The following is a 20,220-nucleotide window of genomic DNA, read 5'->3' on the forward strand; positions in this document are numbered from 1 at the left end:
GAACTACTCTGGGTATCTCTCTAAAGGAGGTTTCGTTTTGCTGACGTGCTTGCATCATTTGTGCATTAGTGGCTAAGTGACTGTCTTTCTTTAGAGGTTTATATATATATATAAAAAGTAAGAACATTTAAAAGATAAGGCAAGCTAAATAGTATTCAAAAATGGTCTAATTAGTTGAAAACCATTAATCTTATTATCTGTATACCAAGAATACAGCCAAGATGTTACGTGTGTTTCTAATTGCTATTACTGCTTGAAATGGCAGATTTTAATTTATTATTCGCATATGACTGCACAGTCCCATTATCAGCAGGCATTTCTTTAGTTTCCTAATGGCCACCTCACATTAGCCTATCCTTAATTTGTCATTTTAAACGCTAATTGGTTATTAGAGAAACCTCATATTTCTGGGTGATTTCAAATGTTTCAATACTCTTGTACACATTTCAAGATTAAGTCCAGAAGTCCAAGGTCTGGTTATACGAGCTTGGTCCAAATGAAAGGCAGAAGAATAAAAATACGTCACTCTGCTAGTGTTGCAGACAATTTAGTTTTTAGAAGAAAGCTCTCTGTCCAGACACTGTCATATTTAATTTATTAGCTACAGCATCTGGCTACAGGGAGGCATCTCCAAATTCCCTCTCCCTAAAAATCAAATATGTTGTACTGCACAAACCAAATAAAGGGCTGAAGCGTGGTAGACAGGGTGAAGTAAAAAACACCACAATTACGAAAGCACTATACAGAGCCTATAAAAAGTATTCACCCCTACCTGTACTGCTATAAGACATAACAATACATTTAACTTGGGTTTTTTGACTTTGATCAACAGAAATAGACTCCTTAATATCAAAATGAAAACAGCAAAGTTGTCTAAATGAATTACTACTTTGGGAGCCATGACAGCCTCAAGTCTGTCAGCTTTAAACATCTGGACACTCATCTTTTCCCTCATTCTTCTTTGTATAACTGCCTAAGTTCTGCCAGGTTGCATGGAGATCATGCAGCAATGTTTTTAGGTTCAGCCGCATTTTCTGGACTGGATTGATATCTGGACATTTACATTGTTGTTTTTAAGCCATACCTGTGTAGCTTTGGCTATATGCTTGGTGTCATTGTTAAAAAAGCCAAATTGAATCCACTGTGATTCAAAGATGTATAAAAAATGTGAAAACAGTCAAGTGCATAAATTAAAAATACAAACGCACAGAAATCTGCAGTAAGAGGTTGTCCTGCTGCCCAGGGTGACCCACGTTGTTGTTCTTATAAAGCAATCATTCCTGAGTACATATTTAGAGTGCTTATAGAAATATACAGTATATAAATGAATGGTAAAAGTATTGGCTATTTACATAGATAACACATTTACAGTACATACATATACTTTGTGGAAGATCTTGGACTGCAGATATGGACACATGATTCAGGACAGGAGATAAGAAAATAAGAAGTCTGACAAAATGAGGGGACGATTCAGTCCAATAGGCTCATTTTAGCTAACAGCTAAGCTGTGCCAATATCTCATATAGACACTTCTTAAAGGTTGTCAAGATTTCTGCTTCCAGTGCATGTCTTGGTAGTTGGTTCCGAATCCCCCCTACTCTTTGCCCAAAGAGGTGCTTTCAGACTTCTTCCTGACTTTATTTCCCCGTGTGTCCTCGAGTACGTGATTTACTGTTCAAATAGTAATCTACAAAGTTGCTAATTGTGTTTTGCCAGTGAACCTGAACTTGTAAATGTCCTGACTTGGCAGTAAAACAGGATAGCAAATTTCTGAGTAAACCAGGAGAAGCGGGCAAAAGGCAAAATGAAAGAAAATAAAAATAAACCATAGCGACCGTAACCTAGATGAGAAGCAACATCAAAGTAAAAATAAAAAAAACAGGCAAAGAGTTGAAAACCAGGCAAAACTAGGAGATTAAATACACAATAAATCAAAAGGAAGCAATGATTTATCCACAGATCGGATAAGGGTCATGGCCAAGGCTGATTAAGTCAAGGTCACAGCATCAGAGACTCCGCCCCTAGAAACAAGGGTCGGGACCCTGACAACAGTAAACAATATGGCTTCTCTTAAAGGCAAAGCACCAATTTCCAGCCTAAATCATGACAGTAGAAGTGCTAGGATAGAAAATAATTGTGGTTGTTTAAAGGTAAATTCAAATACCTTAGGAACATGTACAATCTGTTGCCAATAAAAACAAAAAAAAAATATGTGGACTGCACAATATATCTTACTGAATATTTTAGTAGGATAAAACTAAAAAACTTGCTCATTATTTAATGCAAATTAAAATTTATCAGTGAATGAAAGCAGTGGAAAGTAAAGCCATCCCTCAGAATCTGCCCTTTCATCTCCAAAGGCCATCCTGTTGTCCAAACCTTAAAAGAATAATAAAACTGTGGTCAACGGTGACTGCTGATGGACTGACAATATTACAGTATTGTATAGAATAATAACAATAATAATAATAATAATAATAAAGAGAAAATGTCATTTACTTATTGCTCAAATCTGTGAAGCCAATAAAACAGCCTAACAAAAATTCCATTGAGTAGCATAATAATAATAGTAATCGAGGGAGTGACATTTGCTAAAAGGCATTTATAAAAAGCATAAAACTGGAAATGACTACAGGCTCACCAAAAGAAAGCAGAAGAAATAAATAATTCCATGCCAGTTTGTGTTATTAATGCTGTCCAAATTTGATTTATTGTAACTCTCCAGAAAAAGAAAATCACAGACTGTATCATACCTATATGACATCAACCAATTTATACTTGAAAGTTATATCAGCTGCGTTCAGTTCAATTTGATTTATTTATTGGCAGGGCACTTCCACTTATGAGTCTTGGATGCTGTCCAATAATTATTTTGTAGTAATTCTGATGTGTATTTGAGAGGGGTGGTTGTTGTTTGTTGTAATATTTCTTGAGCTTCTGTAGAAAAAAAGAAAACGCCACAAGGGCAAATAAAGTACTATAGTAAATTCTAACTGAAGAAACACAAAGGAAATGAAAAAGAGCTGTGGCCCCAACTGGGATAGATTAATAATGGGTTTATTGATAATGGGTAGCATTTTTTCTCTTTAAAGCTGGAAGCACAAGAGGTGTCTCAGAAGCATCATGAGGTATGGAGGACTGTTCTGTAAGATGGCTGCTGATTAAAAGTACACTGCTAGAGTTGGTCTTGTCCAATGCGAGAGATGGACGTCTGAAGTGGAGCTCTGCTAGCAGTGGTGCTATTTTTCATATTATTTGCTTATTATTCTGAGATATCCTGTATTTATTCAACCCGAGAGGGACTGCTACAGTATATGTAAGCACATATAAACATGGGGGGTTCGAAAGAATCGAAAACTAAAGCTACATCCAAGCTGCGATCAGCAAGCCCCAGTTCAAGATACGGCCTATCAGAGACAGACCTGGATCAGATGGGCGAAAGCACAGACTCCTTGGGACCACGGTCCGCTACATCGTCGCCGGCTGAGAGCGAAAAGGGGAGCGAAGGTGCGATCGTGAGTGCAGATGTGGATAGCTCGCCGATTGGAGAAGATTACCTGAAACTGGAAAGGGCCGGGAAGTCCGCGGCTTCAGTTACACAATTACGCGGGACTGGAGCAGCGGGGACACCGGCTTCAGCAAAGTCTGCTGCTTCATCTACGGTACAAGAAGGCACAATTGAACTATATGAACTGAAAGTGTTGCTCGCTGAGCTCACGCAAGATATAAAAAAAAGCGAGAAGGCTAATGAGAAAGCAACGGCAAAGGCACTTGAGAGACTGAAACAGGAATTGAAACAGGAGATGAAACAGGCCAATGAATGGCTGCGACAGGAATTCCAACAGGCAAATGAAAGGCTGCGTCAAGAGGTACAACTTGAACTTCGACAGGTGCTGGGTAAAATTGAAGAGCGCATTCAGAAAACTCGTTAAACTGAGCACGCTTGCTGATCAATTGGAGCATCTTAAGGAGACATTCACGAATCGGATCGAAATGGCCGAACATTCAGCTGCCAGTGCCGAGGAAAGAGCAGTAAATGTCAGTTCCGAATGTAAAAAACTCGGAGAAAAACTTGGAGACAGACTGGCTGCTTTAGAAGATGGGAGTAGAAGGTATAATGTCAGAATTGAAGGTCTGCCGGAGAATCGAGAAAGTTCAAACCCTGTGAAATTCGCAGCTGAACTTTTTCTAAAATAATCGGGGGCGACTTTAAAGCAGAATCTGAGATAGCAGCGGCTTACGCGTACGGATCAAACACCGTCAGACCCCGACCAAGATCTTTGATAGTTCATTTTGAACGATTATCATTTAAGCTAGAGGTGATGGCACTCCTCAGAAACAAGGAAGATATTATATATGAAAATAACCACATTCGTATCTTTCCTGACTTCTCTCCAGCAACAGCTATTAAACGCGCAGCCTTCTATAATATTAAACAGCGACTACGGCAAGCCAGTGTCAAATACAGCCTCCTGTATCCGGCAAAACTGAAAGTGGAATGGCAGGGTCATTTCTATGTCTTCGCTAGCAAGGAAGAAGCAGAAAATGAATTAAGAAAGCTGATCCCGGGACTATTCTGATACATAATTGTGAGTCATGGCGGTAAATGATAAAGCTAGGATTAATAATCTACTGTCTGATCTATTTGTTTTAAAATACGGGTTTTTTATCAGCATATATTCTCATATATTCTTATTATTACTTAGTATTACTAGGGCGCTATATGTTTATGTTTTATTGTGCTTAATTACTTTTTCCTCCTTTTTTTTTTTTCTCTTTTTCTTTTCTAATTATTTCATGTACCCTAAACGAGACTGTTCAATATCATACCCTTGGTTTACTGTTATTGCTATTACTGCATTAAGACTTGTTATGCTTATTTTGGACACATCTTTAACACCATCACCTGGGTTTATTATCTGGGGGTATCATCTTAATGCACTAAAATTGCTGAAGATTATATATATATATTAAGTGCAAAATTCTTTTTTTTTTTCCTCTTTTAAAGACTATATTGGTAACAGATATCTCTATCTTTTAACCCTAAAGCGCCACTGCATGGGGCTTGATGTGCTTTGGACGTGCTCTGTCTCTGGGTATGTCAGAGGACTGGGACTGCGTGAAGTGGGTTTTAGCCTCACTTGGGGAGGCAAAAAGGGAGGGTGGGGGTTAAGGGGGGAAGAGAAAGAGAGCAGGCGTGATCTATACCTAATCTATCATCTCAATCTTTATAATTATAACTATCAACGTAATAATAAGCTGCATGGCAACAACTCTTGGGGAAATAGGAAATTAAGACCTAAACTATTTCACTTCCAGTTAAGACTATAAAATGACATCAAAAACTCAGAATCAGTGTCTCCATGATGGGACAGTTAACTTCGTAAGCTGGAATGTTAAAGGCCTGAATCACGAATTAAAGAGAAAGAAAGTACTTTCTCACCTAACAGGTCTAAATGCTAAAATAGTATTTTTACAGGAAACCCACTTACTAAGTAAGGATCAGTTCCGGCTGCAAAAAGACTGGACTGGCCAAATGTTCCATTCTAGTTTTACAAAGAAAACTAGAGGGTGGGAATTCTCATACATAGAACAGTACCATTTGTAGCATCAGATGTAGTATTGGATCCTGAAGGGAGATATGTAATGGTCATGGGAGACTTATCTAACTGTAAAATGATTTTGATAAATGTTTATGCACCTAATGTTGATGATAAGGAATTTATACAAAATTTATTTGCATCCATTCCCAATCTGAACACTCATAAAGTTATAATGGCTGGGGACTTTAATTGTGTTTTAAATCCACTTTTAGATAAGACTTCCTCCACAGGGGAAGCAACTAACACCGCAAAGATAATTACAAAGTTTATAACTGATCACAACTTATCAGATCCCTGGAGGTTTTTAAACCCAAATTCAAGAACATATTCTTTCTACTCACCAGTACATCATTGCTACTCAAGGATTGATTACTTCTTTATAGATAATAACTTCTTGCCTAAGATTAAATCTTGTAAATACGATGCTATTGTTATTTCGGACCATGCTCCTATGATCTTGGAGCTGAAATTACTAAGCCCCATACACTCACCCGCAGATGGCGCCTCAACCCGCTTCTATTAGTTGAAGAGAATTGTACTGAATTTATATCCAAACAAATCAAATACATCCCCTGAGATCTCTGCAGGAATACTCTGGGAAACTCTTAAGGCCTTCTTAAGAGGACAGATTATCTCATATCTTTCCCACAGAAATAAATCCGAAGCGAAGAAAGTAGCAGAGATAAAAGCGAAATTACTAAAATAGATGAAGAACATGCCAGACTACCAAGCGAGACTCTACATAAGAGGAGGCAGGCTCTACATTCAGAATTAAACCTCTTGACAACTAAAGAAACTGAACAACTAATTTACAAATCCAGACATCATTATTATGAACATGGAGAGAAAGCTAATAAGCTTTTAGCGCAACAAATTCACAAGCAAGATGTACAATGCAATCTCGGTAATCACTAACACGAACGGAGATAAAATCATTGAACACAAAAATATAATGTACACTTTCAGAGACTACTATAAATCCCTATATACTACTGAGTTTAAAGAAGACAATATACAATCTAATGCATTTCTGGATACATTACAGATACCACAAATTGACGCTTTTAGTGTGGAGGAACTTGATAAACCTCTGGCATTATCAGAATTACTGGATGCTATAAAGTCACTCCAAGGTGGAAAAGCAGCAGGCCCTGACGGCTACCCTGCAGAGTTTTACAAGAAATTCTCCGCTCAGCTAGCTCCCCTCCTATTAGCAACATTTACAGAAGCCAGAGATAACCAATTTCTTCCACAAACCTTTGCCAAGCACTAATCACTGTCTTTCCAAAACAAAATAAGGACTTATTACAATGTGCATCATACAGACCAATTTCACTTCTGAATAACGACGTTAAAATACTCTCTAAAATCATAGCTAGAAGGATGGAGAAAGTGCTCCCTCGTAATATCACAAGACCAAACTGGATTTATTAGGGGCCGACACTTATCTTCAAATCTTCGACGCCTGTTTAATGTAATATACTCACCAACTAAATCAAACACCCCAGAAATATTATTATCATTGGATGCAGAAAAAGCATTCGACATGATTGAATGGAAATACCTTTTTACTATTTTGGAGAAGTTTGGGTTTGGCCCGAACATTTGTGCATGGATTAAATTACTGTATACTAACCCAGAAGCTTCAGTTTGCATCAATAACATTTGCTCAGACTACTTTAAACTAGAACGTGGCACAAGACAAGGATGCCCTTTGTCACCGCTGCTGTTTGCGATTGCCATTGAACCACTGGCAATACATTGTCGAAATACTGATCAGATAAAGGGGATTAGCAGAGAAGGACTGGAACAGAAAATCTCATTATATGCAGATGATATGGTACTGTATATATCGGACCCAGAAAATTCTGTGCCTGCAGTCTTAGCAGCACTCACAGAATTTCAAAAGATCTCTGGTCTCAGAATTAATCTGAATAAAAGTGTACTCTTTCCAGTGAATTCTCAAGCATATAATATTAGATTAGACACCCTACCTTTTATCATTGCAGAACAGTTTAAATACCTCGGGGTAAACATCACAAGTAAACATAAAGCTCTTATCAACAAAATTTCGTCGTCTGCATGGAAAAAATTAAACAAGACTTGCATAGATGGTCAACCCTTCATCTCACACTAGCTGGAAGAATTAACACTGTTAAGATGAATATTCTTCCTAAGCTCCTTTTTATTTCAAAACATCCAATATACATTAATAAATCATTCTTTAAGCAATTAGATTCAACAATAACCTCATTTATTTGGAATTCAAAACATCCACGCATCAAAAGAGCGACCCTACAAAGACAAAAGGCAGAAGGCGGCATGGCTCTACCTAACTTCCAGTTTTATTACTGGGGCAAATATACAGGATAAGAACCTGGACACAAATAGAAGAACATACACAGGCATGGACCGCAATAGAAGTAAAATCCTGCAGTACTTCTTTGTATTCCTTGCTCTGTGCTCCAATAAACACACGTTATCGGCAATACACTAATAACCCAATTGTGCTCCACTCACTTAGAATCTGGAACCAATGTAGAAAGCATTTTAAGACGGAGAAGCTTCTTCTGTGGCACCCTGCAAGAGAACCACCTCTTTCAACCTTCACAAACATATGCAGTTTTAATATCTGGAAAAATTTGGAATTAACTTGCTTAGAGATCTTTATATAGACAACGTCTTTGCATCCTATGAACAATTACATTCCAAATTTAACATTCCAGCTACACATTTCTTTCACTATCTTCAAATCAGGAACTTTGTTAAACAGAACCTTCCAGATTTTCCTCATCTTGCACCCTCATCCACGCTGGAAAAATATTGCTCAATTTCAAGGAATTAGACTCCATCTCTACAATATATAAAATCATTTTACAATCCCTTCCTTTCAAAGATCCAAGAGGACACTGGGAAAAGACCTCTCAATTAATATATCAGAAAAGGAGTGGAAAGTAGCAATGCAGAGAATTCACTCAAGCTCCATATGCAAAGCATACAATTATACAACTCAAAATTATATATCGAGCACATCTGTCTCGACTAAAACTCTCCAAAATGTTTCCAGGGCATGATCCAACCTGCGAACGTTGCAACCAAGCCCCAGCCTCACTGGGTCACATGTTCTGGGCCTGCACCAAATTAACATTATTCTGGACAAAACTTTTTAATTACCTCTCAGACAGCCTTGGACTCACAATCCCTCCTAACCCATTAACAGCTGTGTTTGGGGTTCTTCCAGAGGGGCTTAAAGTGGAGAAAGACAAACAAATTGTGATTGCATTCACTACACTGTTGGCACGCAGACTTATTCTGATAAACTGGAAGAACCAAACTCTCCTCTTTTAAGTCAGTGGGAAACCGATGTGTTATATTATTTGAAATTGGAAAAATCAAATACTCAGTTAGAGGATCCGTACAGACTTTTTTCAGAACATGGCAGGATCTAATCAGTAATATTTTAAAATAAATTTATAAAGCACAGAGAATTTATTAATTTAGGTATGTTTACAAGCTTTAAATTTGACACCGTTTGGCTTGCTCTCTCTCTCAGGGGTGGGGATCGATCTGTTCTTAACTTAATTCTTTTTTTTGTAAAAATTTGATTGCTATGTATGGATTGTAATACAATTAATACAAAAAAAAAGTAGACTGCTTCCAGCATTGCTCCTCTTTTATCAGATCGGTAGCTTAAAGGGAGGAATAAGGAAAGACCAGATGTGACGTCAGTTATTTTGAGGGTGACTTCCCCTCCTCCAGGAAAACTTACAGAAGGTGTCATTGTTCACATCATAACCCTGTCTCTATCCATCTCCGTGTCCTGACACTCATGACCCCTGGGTACTTGACAGATTATAATGCAAATAAACTGATCTGAATTGAAAAAAAACACAACCATCTCCCTATGCCCAAATTGGCAAGCACACATCCTGAAGTTTTACACTCCAATAAGTACAGCAGAGATCTTCTAGCATTTTAAGCTAGGGTGAAGTTAGTCTCAATAAGCCAGACTGCAGACAACCATGAGTGAACACATTCATACATGTAAACGTCACTATTTGAAAACACTATGCTATCTGAACATGAGTTGTCATTTGTATATGTTTTTTTCAATCTTGCCTGATGCACCATAATGCAGAGCACCATAATAACTGAATAATAAAAAAACAAGTGCTAACTTTTACAAATAGCCAAATTTACACCAGGATTTATAGACTCAAATCAAATGTATGTTTTTATTATATTATATTAATAATAATAGCAGCTCACTATTTAGAACACAGAGTGTCCGGATTCAAACCATGTATCTTTGAGTTATAAGGCAGCAATTCTTACCTCTGCACCATTCAAGAGCACATACTGTAGCAACTTTCTTTCAATTGATATCACTGGTCTACAAAAAAAATATTTTTTGTTTGCTACTGGGAACGTCAGAGCAGCTCTTTTAAGTTTTTTACACTGATTTCATATATGAACTTGGAATTATGCTAGCACATCAGGTTTTTGAAATACACATCATTAACGTTTTGATATTTTTAAATATCAATATAATATAGCAACACTATATCTGGAGTTTGGGACTATGTCCCACCAAAATTGTTTTGATGTGTTTATTCTGAAAACAAACCAGAAGACGATACCAGAGACACTTTAAAGCATATTGTGTGGTCAGCATCCCCAAAAGTGTTGGAGGCCCTTGCTTTTGCACTTGTACTGCACATCCGTCTCTCTTTGCAAGAACCAACAGTAGCCATCCATCATGCTCAGAGTGAATTTTCACTGATAACAGTTTTCCTTCACCTTTGTATCTTGATGAAATCTTTCTCCGTACTCATCACTGACTTCACCCAGATTTGGTGGAAAAAAGTCGAGATGAGAATGTAAAAAATGCATCTCCAGTGACATTCAGGCTCCCGTAAGCTAATACACTTTCAGCAGGTTCTCTACAAGCTCAGCATTATTCTCTGCTCTGTGACTGCCAAGAAAATTCTGGACAACCTGCATGAATGCTTCCCATGCTACTGATTGAGTGGGCTTCAGTTTCCTTTTGAACTTATCATCAAAGCAACACTTCACAGATTTCAGGAACTACTAAAACACCTTCCTTAATTTTGGCTTGATTGATTTCTTAAATGCTGAAAAGCATCGCTGTTTCTGTCTATCACCTTGACAAAATTTTCAAAGTAATGGTGAATCTAACGAACAAAATGTCCTGAACTGCAATGTTATGTTTAACAGTAAAACCTCTACTTACTGCACTGTCATGTCTAAGTTGTGTCATTATGCTTTAGAGTCATATAAGACCTGGTAATAAGTAACAAAACTTTTTTCTGTTAATTAAAATTAATAATTTTTTAATTAAATTAATAATGACAAGGTAAACAACTCACAGCTGTTAGTAACGTGTATTTATGAAAATGATTATCTGCCTTTACTGTCCAGTCACCCTAGTTGTCCAAGACCTGGAACATCATAAGTAAAAAATGGGACATGCTGAACGAAAGCGGTTTTTCAGATTTGGAGTCAGCAAGTGAAACGTGTTAAAGTAAAGGTGAAAGACTCTCAGTAGCAAAATGCTTGTTGACCAGTGTATTTGAGCTTGGATTTGTAACTCATTGACAGCAACATGTAAATGAAATGCTTTTCTTTTTTCTTTGGTTATATTCTTGAATAAAAGTGCACTTGTTTATTAGACATTTGGATTAAAGTCTTCACACATCATACAATTCACATCAGTATTAGTATAACATGGAAAAACTTTCTGTTTTAGCTATGTGTTCAGCAAATCCTGTCATCCTACACTTACACAGATCGCTGTAGACATGGAACACACATGAAATGTATGTATTCCAAATAACGATGTATTATTTACTCTATACAACTCCAGGCATCTCACTGCCAGATAAAGAGACTTGAGCTCTGAGAATTTTGCGATGGATTCAGCTCCATCGGTGGGGAGATGGCATAGCAGGCTGCTTGCTGCTTGTGCTGATCGACACATTTGCAAAACAAAAGACATTGATGAGGAGAGTTTTTTTTAGAGGCTTCAGGGATCCTAGTGTTAAAACTTGATGGGAACAATTTGACGGCTCACTGAATGTGACATTTCTAAACCAATCCAAAGCCTCATGAAGGCAGTGCTCCAAGTAGGAATGGTAATTTTGCTGCTCTTGTTAACCTGATCCAGAGAGCAAGCCTCTGATTGCGATAAACCGTACAACCAAAAAAGACCCTTATTAAAGATATGTGTGTTGTGTGTGCACTGGGCACTTTCTGTATGTTAAAAATAAATATAGCCTGTTGCAAGAGAAAACCTTTCTGAACATTCAGATTACACTTTGGCATTTGAACACATCCAGGGTGAGTGATATGTTGTCACATGTGCTGTGTGTGATCTATTTTGTTCAGCGTTATGATGATAGTGTAGGAGTCAATGTAAGTTTGAAAGAATTGGCAGCTATGTTCATGAAAATATCAACTGCAAAATATGCGTTTGAAGTAAATGGTGTGTCAGACTCCGTCAAAATGATCGCCATTAAGCGAGCTGATAACGAAGAGTCACAGGAGATGCAGATTTCAGTACTCAACACACCCAAATCAACAAATCTGCCTAATAACACCTGAAGAAGAATGCCAAGGCCACACAACGTCCACCTTCTGACTGCATTTCTAAATGAATAACTTAAAGAAGTTAGCATTACTCTCTATTTAGAAATGGAAACATGTCGTGCCAGAATAGCCACAGCATTTTAACATGGTGTGTATCCATTGACCACAGTGCTTTTCTAGACTCTGTTCTCTGTTATTATATGTAGTGATGCAATAGTCAAAATAACAGAATGATATCACAGCAGACAGAACAACATCTCAAACGAATGTAGCCAAGTAGCTCTCACTTCTGCTGCAGAGATATTTAAATGTACACATTAATAATTTAATTTATGTTACCTTGTGCTGCTGAGCTCCTGACTAAATAACAGCAATTTTAGCTTTTTATTTTCTCTCAGCTTCAAGTCTTTTGCTCAGTATCTTTTGCTATCACCCTGAAACTCTGGTAGCACTTTAAAATGCATGGACTGGTAAAGTTGGAGGCGAGTAGAGCTTTTCAGTGCAGGATTTTGCCACTGTTCACTACACATATTTTAACGGGTTGCCCCAGACATGTACTCTCATTTAAGAATCAGATTGTGAGACTCGCCTGAAATGGTGTGCATTAGTTGTTTCTTTGTTTGTAAATTCACTGCAAGTGGTTTCATGTTTGTGTGTGTGTGAACGCTAGTATTTTTAATATCCATTTCACAAAAATATTTAAAACTCTTAAAGAGAATTCAGGCTGCTGTCAATTTACTGCAGCACACCACTGCAGAAAACCATTAAAATGTTCAGACTCTTTCATTTCACACAACTTTCAATGTACGTATATTGTGTTTTTTTTTTCCAGACATAACTTACTTGGACCATGCTGGTGCTACACTCTTCCCTCAGTCACAGGTTAAGAATTTTATGAAGGATTTGGAGGAAAATGTCTATGGTGAGTACTGTTAATCATGATATTTATGTATGCTATTTGGTGGTGATGATTCGGCAGCAGGGGGTGTAGACTGATGGAAGCAGGAATGGTTTAGAATATCTCATGGTCAGAGGTTTGGAAGGTAGAGCCAATATAGATTCTTGATCCATTTAGTCTATGACAACATCCCTAGCCTTTTTTGCTGGGGTCTGGCAGAAACACCTGAATGCTTGTTGTGCCAGCAAATAGGGTCCCTGGAGCGTATATTGAGCTGTTCTCCAAAAGTCTTGGGAGAAGGCGCTATCACTGGTACCATGATCAAGTGTTGAGGGTCATAGCAGACATTATCACAACAGGGATCACTCTCATCAAACAAAAATAACTAATGAGGAAGTACATCACCTTTGTAAGGGATAGAAAGTGGCTGCAGGAGTATCGAAAGTTACCAGGTGGACTACATGCCAGAGCAGAAGACTGGAAGTTGATGGTTGACTTAGGGAAACAGCTCAGATTCCCATACACCCTTACAGAGACCACACTCAGGATAGACATGGTCCTACAGCAGAGACAAACAAGACAAGTGGCCCTGCTGGAACTGGCTTTTTCATTGAAAGACCGGGTAAGGATGCCTTTGAGAGGAAGAGGGCCAAGTGTGAAATGCCTGTAGGCGAATGCTACAGCAATGAATGGACCCTAGTGTGAACCCATTGAGGTCGGATACAGAAGATTCACAGTCCAATCCCTCTACAGGGCACTCAAGCCCCTTGATATTTTGAAACTGCACAGCAGGAAAGCCATCACAAAAATAACAGATGTTTCAGATAAGATGTTGAGATAGCTATGGATCAAGTGAGGTGGGTCCAGGGGCCATTTAGACATAAGCCTGATCAAGGGTCACCTAGCAAGGCTGTTTGAGGTTGATAGACACCAAATGACCTCAGGTAACTGATGATGTGTCTACGTTGTACTGCAAGGTGTGTGCTAAATCCAAAAAGTACATTGGTAATTCCTTTTGTACTCTAGTGGAATGAACAGCACTATCATTAAATGTATTTGGACCTTATTTTTTTTAATTAATAAAACCCTAATTTTTCTTGCTTAAAATTGTAAAGGCTCAAATGCACTACCTGCTTTTAGACTAAGTGGGCTGTTAGCGTGCCAAGTGCTCTCATGTTGGCCTGAGATCAGATCATACACCTCAGACTAATTTACAGTTATAATTCCCATCCTGTGTAAAACACATAGACTTTAAAGTGTGCATCCAGATCACTATATTAGGTGCTCATCCTCATTCCACCTCTTTAAACCTGGAATTACAGTATCAAAAAACATGGAATACAATGGTGCCAATCTTACAGTCTACTTGACTTTTGTTGTATTTTGGTTAATATTCAAGTGCAATGTACTGTAGTTTATTAGTTCAAATTGTTGTGATGGTCGACACATCCAGGACGCTAGATGGCATCCTCCCTGCAGCCTAGAGGTGCCCCGGATTCCTGCAGGGCATCATGGAAAATGGATTTGGCTTCACAGCCGTTCTGGATACTGTGGGTGCCGCCATGGGACGCTGCAGGGAGACACGGAGAAGAAGAACTGAAGAACTTCCGGGCTGCAGAAAAAGAAGAGCTTTCATCTGACCCAGATGTGCTATGGAATCACATGGACTGAAGGACAGAAGCACATCCGGGTTAAGGACCATAAAAAGGACTGTGGGAAACCCAGCAGACTGAGCCGGAGTTGGGAGGGAGTGTGACAGAGCTGCTGGGAGGAGAGGAGGATTGAGATATTGTTATTGATTTATTGTTCATGGTGGTGGAGGTGCTTTGGGGCACTTTATTGAAGAAAATAATTAAAAATCAACTTCTGGGTGATTTTACCCTGTGTACTGCGTATTGTCTGTTGGGAAAAAAAAAGGTGCACAATAGCGCCACCAAGCATCCATGCATTTACATTGTGTTGTATGCAACCTACTCTGACCTTTACACTTCTTGGAGATGATGATTGACATTAAAACAGAGTGTCTATTTATGTGTATAGTTACATAAAATATAAAGCAAAAAGAAGAAAGATCAAATACACCGTACACCCTATGTGATGGCCACATCAGGTTTCCCTAAAACAGTATCTGAAGGCCATTCTCCCAGAAAAGATTGCCTGCCCCATGCTAGACTCATTTTCTAACAGTCCACAGTTACTTTCAGGGTCAGAGGAAGGCATTCTTTATCTATTGGATAATCAGCCTAGAACCCAATGGCTTCTCGTGCTCTTCTATTCCTGAAACCTAAATGGCCTTTAAAAGACATGGTTTTCCAAGGTGATCTCCATGTTGTCCATCCTCTTCTTCTGTTGGCTCACTAACCCACTTGATAGCAAGTTTAGTCATCTTCTGACCCATTGATATTCTTTTTCCTACTCAGACGTTATACTCTAACAGCCTCTTACATTTCACAGGTGGACTTTCATTAGCAGACATCAACTTGTGTAGCGTCTTGTTCTGGATGCTCTGCTAAACTGTGCGATGTGACTGGTTATTTTTTTCTACAATCAATATATGAAAGGAGCATAATGGCAAGGATGATGTGGACGCACAATCTCACAGATTTTGCGGAATCTGTCTGTCTGCAACGTTAGTGCGACATGGAAATGAAACGCATTCACTCTTCTAGTATAACAGGTTTGATCTGAATTGTTTCTCATGTTATTCTCTGTACTTTGAACAGCGTATGTATGAAAAGATGTGTTTGAAAATATGGGGCAAATCAGGCTCCTTATCGATTTGATACGGTACATTATGCAGCATTTTATATAATATGGGATGATCTCATATTATTAGGCATTAGTGCTGACCCTTACTGATATGTGTGGATGAAGTTCATTATCAAGAAATAAAACAGGAAAAAATCAAACGCTGGTGTTTTGTATTGGTAGAGTAATATATTGATAATATATTACTCTACTTTCCCCTTTTGTATTATTAATATGTAACCTTTGTCAGAATGCCTCAAATCTCCTACCACTGTTTATAAGGTACTGTACCATACGAGGACTGTCTATTAAATAGCGAGACTGACACAATAGCTCACTTTTATTTATATAACAATACTAATGCTTGTCCCCTTCAATATGCTCCCCATTCGCAATTTGTCAATGTTTATACATTCAGCTAGCATTCGGACACTGAGTCAGAAATCTTTTCGAATCATCTGGCTAATTATTTCAAAATTTTCTTCAGTCCTTGAAGTGGAAGGTTGTCCTGGGCCCTCATCGTCTTCCACGTTCTCAAATCCTTCACTGGACCTTTTGGGCCACTCAAAGACACGCGCATGAGACTTGCATTCTTCCCCGTAAGCCTCAGTACGCATTCAAAAAGATTCCGTTGGTGTTTGTTCGGTTTTACTAAGTATTTCAAATTGCCATGTTGCTCAACTTTTAAACTTTTCATGATTCTGGCACACAAGGGGAAATACAACTGCATTAAAAGGTGACTGACAATCAACTAAATGGCAGAGAGTGTTTGTCATGCAGGTTTAAACCAGCATGGCAAGCGCTCATGATCAGTTCTCACTGCTTTGTTTAAGACATAGAAACACAGTCTCGTTATTTAGTAGACAGACCTTGTATAACTTCTCCCCACCTTCCCTTCTACATGTATAACCTCAGGCAATTAGGTGTAGTAAAAGACAAGCAGGAGTTAAGTTACAATTTAAACAATGTATTATTGATAATATTCATAAATAATAACAATATGCAAAGTACAGTACATTTGAATATTGGCAACCATACAACCAGATAAATGTTGATGTGCAGTTTCAGGTGGCACACAGACTTGTTAGTTACTTATAATATCTCTAGTTAAGGCATCATTTTGTGGTCAGCTTTCTTCAAAACAGGCCGCCTGCCTGTCTCAATATGGCTGCCGAGCTGTGCTCTTCATTGTGTTGTCCTTGTCAGTTCATGGTGTGAGATGGTCTTTCATCAGTTTGGTAAGAGAGAGAGAGACCACGGTAAAGCAAGCAAATTTATAGATTATCTGTCCAACCCCTACAGCCAATAGGGCGTCATGGTACTTAAAGGCTTCTGATACAAGCCAATTTCAAACAGCCATTCTTCACACCTGCCCCCCAAAACCATTTGTTAAGGTAAAGTTTGCCAGCTAGGCAGTCTGGCTTTCCTGTGGGGGTTGAGTGAGGGATAACAGAGAAACATTTACTAAACTTGTTTGAGGCACCTCCCCCAACCCTGTCGTAAAATTCAAATAAACTCATTCCTAAAAGGGGGTAAACATGATTGCTTCTCACTAATGTAACACTAATATTACATTGATTTGCCTAAGTTACAAATAAAGACATACAAAATATTCATCAACTATGCAAAATTTCACATCACAACAGCCGGCGACCTTGGTAACATTAACAATTATGAGAAGGTCACTGTGGTTAACAATGATGCCTTTTTGGTCCAAAGTCCTGAAATGGAATGCTGGACTGGGAGGGTCTCTTTAAAGTCCGCCTGCTCTTCCCATGACTGTGAGGGATTTTCTCCAGTTTTCCTCCCACATACCAAAGTCATGCAGGTCATGTTTAGCAGAGACCCTAAACTATCCCAGTGTTAGAGAATGTGGATGTGTGAGTGAATGTGCCCTTTGTTGCCAAGACAGACTTTTGTGAATTTAGTAAATAAATAATAAATGAGTTAGACATTCCTTCTGAATGCTCTAAACTTAGTAAACATGTTTATGCTGGTAGTCCTAAACTTCATGCAGTAAATCATTATTAGAAAATGGCAAGGACTTCATTTCCAGCCCAGTCCGTCTAAGCACCATATTGAATGGTCTGTTAAATATGACAAAAGAAAAAAAAATTACAAGTGAGTGCTCAGCTACAATATCTGCCCTCTGATGACAGGATGTGCTAATAAATGATGCTGATTAATAAAACAACAGCCTTACTTGGCCTGCCACAGTTGTACATTAATCATTTGCACAATGTGATGAATGATTTAAGTGTGTCTGAATTTCCAGACAACATGTAAACATTAGCAAAAACATTAGCTTTGCTAACAGACTGAGTAAATGCCACTTGTTTAACTAATGCGTTCTAATTAAAAGCAGCTGAGTAGTGTATATTAGACAGTTATAGAGTTAGTTATAATGTAGTAGAATACCCAAGAATGATGGCAGTGACCTTGACTGTGAGTTTGTTAAAACTGACCATGAACCTCACAGAGGTTTATTTTCTTTAGAAATGCCATTGACAAGAGTTTTTGTGTTCCACTTCTCCATAATGTTCTACAATAATGGAAAAGGGCAAACTGCTAAGTGAGCGACTATGGGATAAAAGAGAAACCAAAACCAGATAAGGGGTCAAAAACAAAAACATTCAAAGAAATCAAAATTGCAAAGCCACAAATGTTAACCAATATCAAGTCAAACCCAAGTACCCTAAAAGTCTTTTGCACTAGATTTTTTTTTTTGCTGAATCCAGAAACTGGACATTGTGCCACCATCTTAAATAGGAAACGGCCAGTGATGTCATTAACATGATGACTTCTGGTCACATTCAAGTAACAGCCCAGGCAACCATAAACATGGCTTAACAAAATCACAACACCCATTTTCAAAAACAAAACAGAAAATTGTCAGGTGAGATACTAATAAAGTTCACACTAAGGAAAAAAAAACAATGACAGACTTTTATTATCTCTGTGGCAAAACATTAAAATCAAGACAGTCATCTGTGTTATCTTAATTATAATATTAATGGACAATATTGTGATGTATTTGTGTTCATCAAATTGAAGTTTCTCATTTACTGTGTGTTCAGTCTTATTTATGTACTGTACTATATAGTAGTCAGTAATTTTCAAACCTGCTTGGTCCTGAAGAAGGACGCAGTGGGTGCTGGAGCCTATTCAAGCAAGCATAGGGCACAAGGCAGGAACAAACCCTGGATATGGTGCCAGGCCATCATGGGGCAAAAACACAGATCACACACACACACACACCAACCACACACAAGAGCCAACTTACTATCACCAATCCACCTAACCTGTATGTCTTTGAACTGTGTGGGAGGAAACCAGAGCACCCAGGGGAAACCCTCACAGACATGAGGTGTAACGTATATGAAAAATAAAATTTAAATGTGTTTTTACCAGCCAGATGTCCAATACACAACACACACTGTGTCTAATAGTATAATTTTTTTCTAAAATATTCTAAAAACTATAGAAGATAATAATTTTATACCAAATATCTATGTAAGTAAACTTTCTTAAATAACTAGTTATATACAAACAAAAATTTCAGAAAATGGTTAATAGTAAGAGAGTAGGGTGTAGGTGATGCAAGGAGTCATATGCTTACAGTCTGGTTAATCATTCCACCGAGTGGCATCGTGCCGAGGGTGTATTTTTGGCATTTATTCTACAATAATGTTCATGACTATTTTTTTTCTTCAAGCCCCCATGGAAGATTTTCAAGAGAAAAATGATAATCATTTTTCAACATTGACAGACTTGCTCATAAAACATTTGTTCTAAAATGCATAGATTCATTAAAGTGAAATTTCTGACCAGCTTAACGATGGAAAGAAAAGGACACATCAAATAAAAGTTCATTAAAGTACTGTATGTAGGATAATGGTTATAACTGGAGAAATGTTCAAATTGTAAGAGCTTTTGGGAAGGTGATTAGACAGAAGTGACATTAGCGACAGAGTGGAATCAAACCTACGATCTTCAAGTGAAACATAACATTCATTCATGTTCATTTCTCATTTCAGAAAATCCTAACCACGGTGAAAACTTACTCATGTGACATACTAGAAATGCGTGTTTGTCTATTGGAGATTCGAATCTTCAATCTTTCTTAGGAAAGCCCAACACTTTATCTACTGAGCCAATATCACTGAAAAGAGTATTTCATCAAATCTGTATATAAATGATGAAAAATTGGTTAAAAAAAAAAAAATTAGTTTGTGTACATTGGTCTCAATCCTTTGATTGAACGTCCAATGCTAACCATTTGACTAATGCTGCTTAACTATCATATCGAAGTAATTTGATAAAACTTCAACATCAATTAATCAAAATGATTTTCTTTAA

The 20,220-nt window shown here is 37.9% G+C and overlaps 1 protein-coding gene across 2 annotated transcripts in view; it reads left to right on the plus strand.

Moving 5' to 3' along the window:
• The window catches only part of LOC120515915 (molybdenum cofactor sulfurase-like), a 75,670-nt gene that overhangs the window by 26,368 nt on the left and 29,082 nt on the right, over window positions 1-20,220 (plus strand). For both annotated transcript variants that reach the window (XM_039737285.1, XM_039737286.1), the window contains exon 2: window positions 13,048-13,137. In XM_039737285.1, the coding sequence (XP_039593219.1) occupies window positions 13,048-13,137 (90 nt within the window). The remainder of the gene's footprint in view (window positions 1-13,047; window positions 13,138-20,220) is intronic.

The sequence above is a fragment of the Polypterus senegalus genome, chromosome 15 (genome assembly GCF_016835505.1).
Source record: "Polypterus senegalus isolate Bchr_013 chromosome 15, ASM1683550v1, whole genome shotgun sequence".
Taxonomy (NCBI): Eukaryota; Metazoa; Chordata; class Cladistia; order Polypteriformes; family Polypteridae; genus Polypterus; species Polypterus senegalus.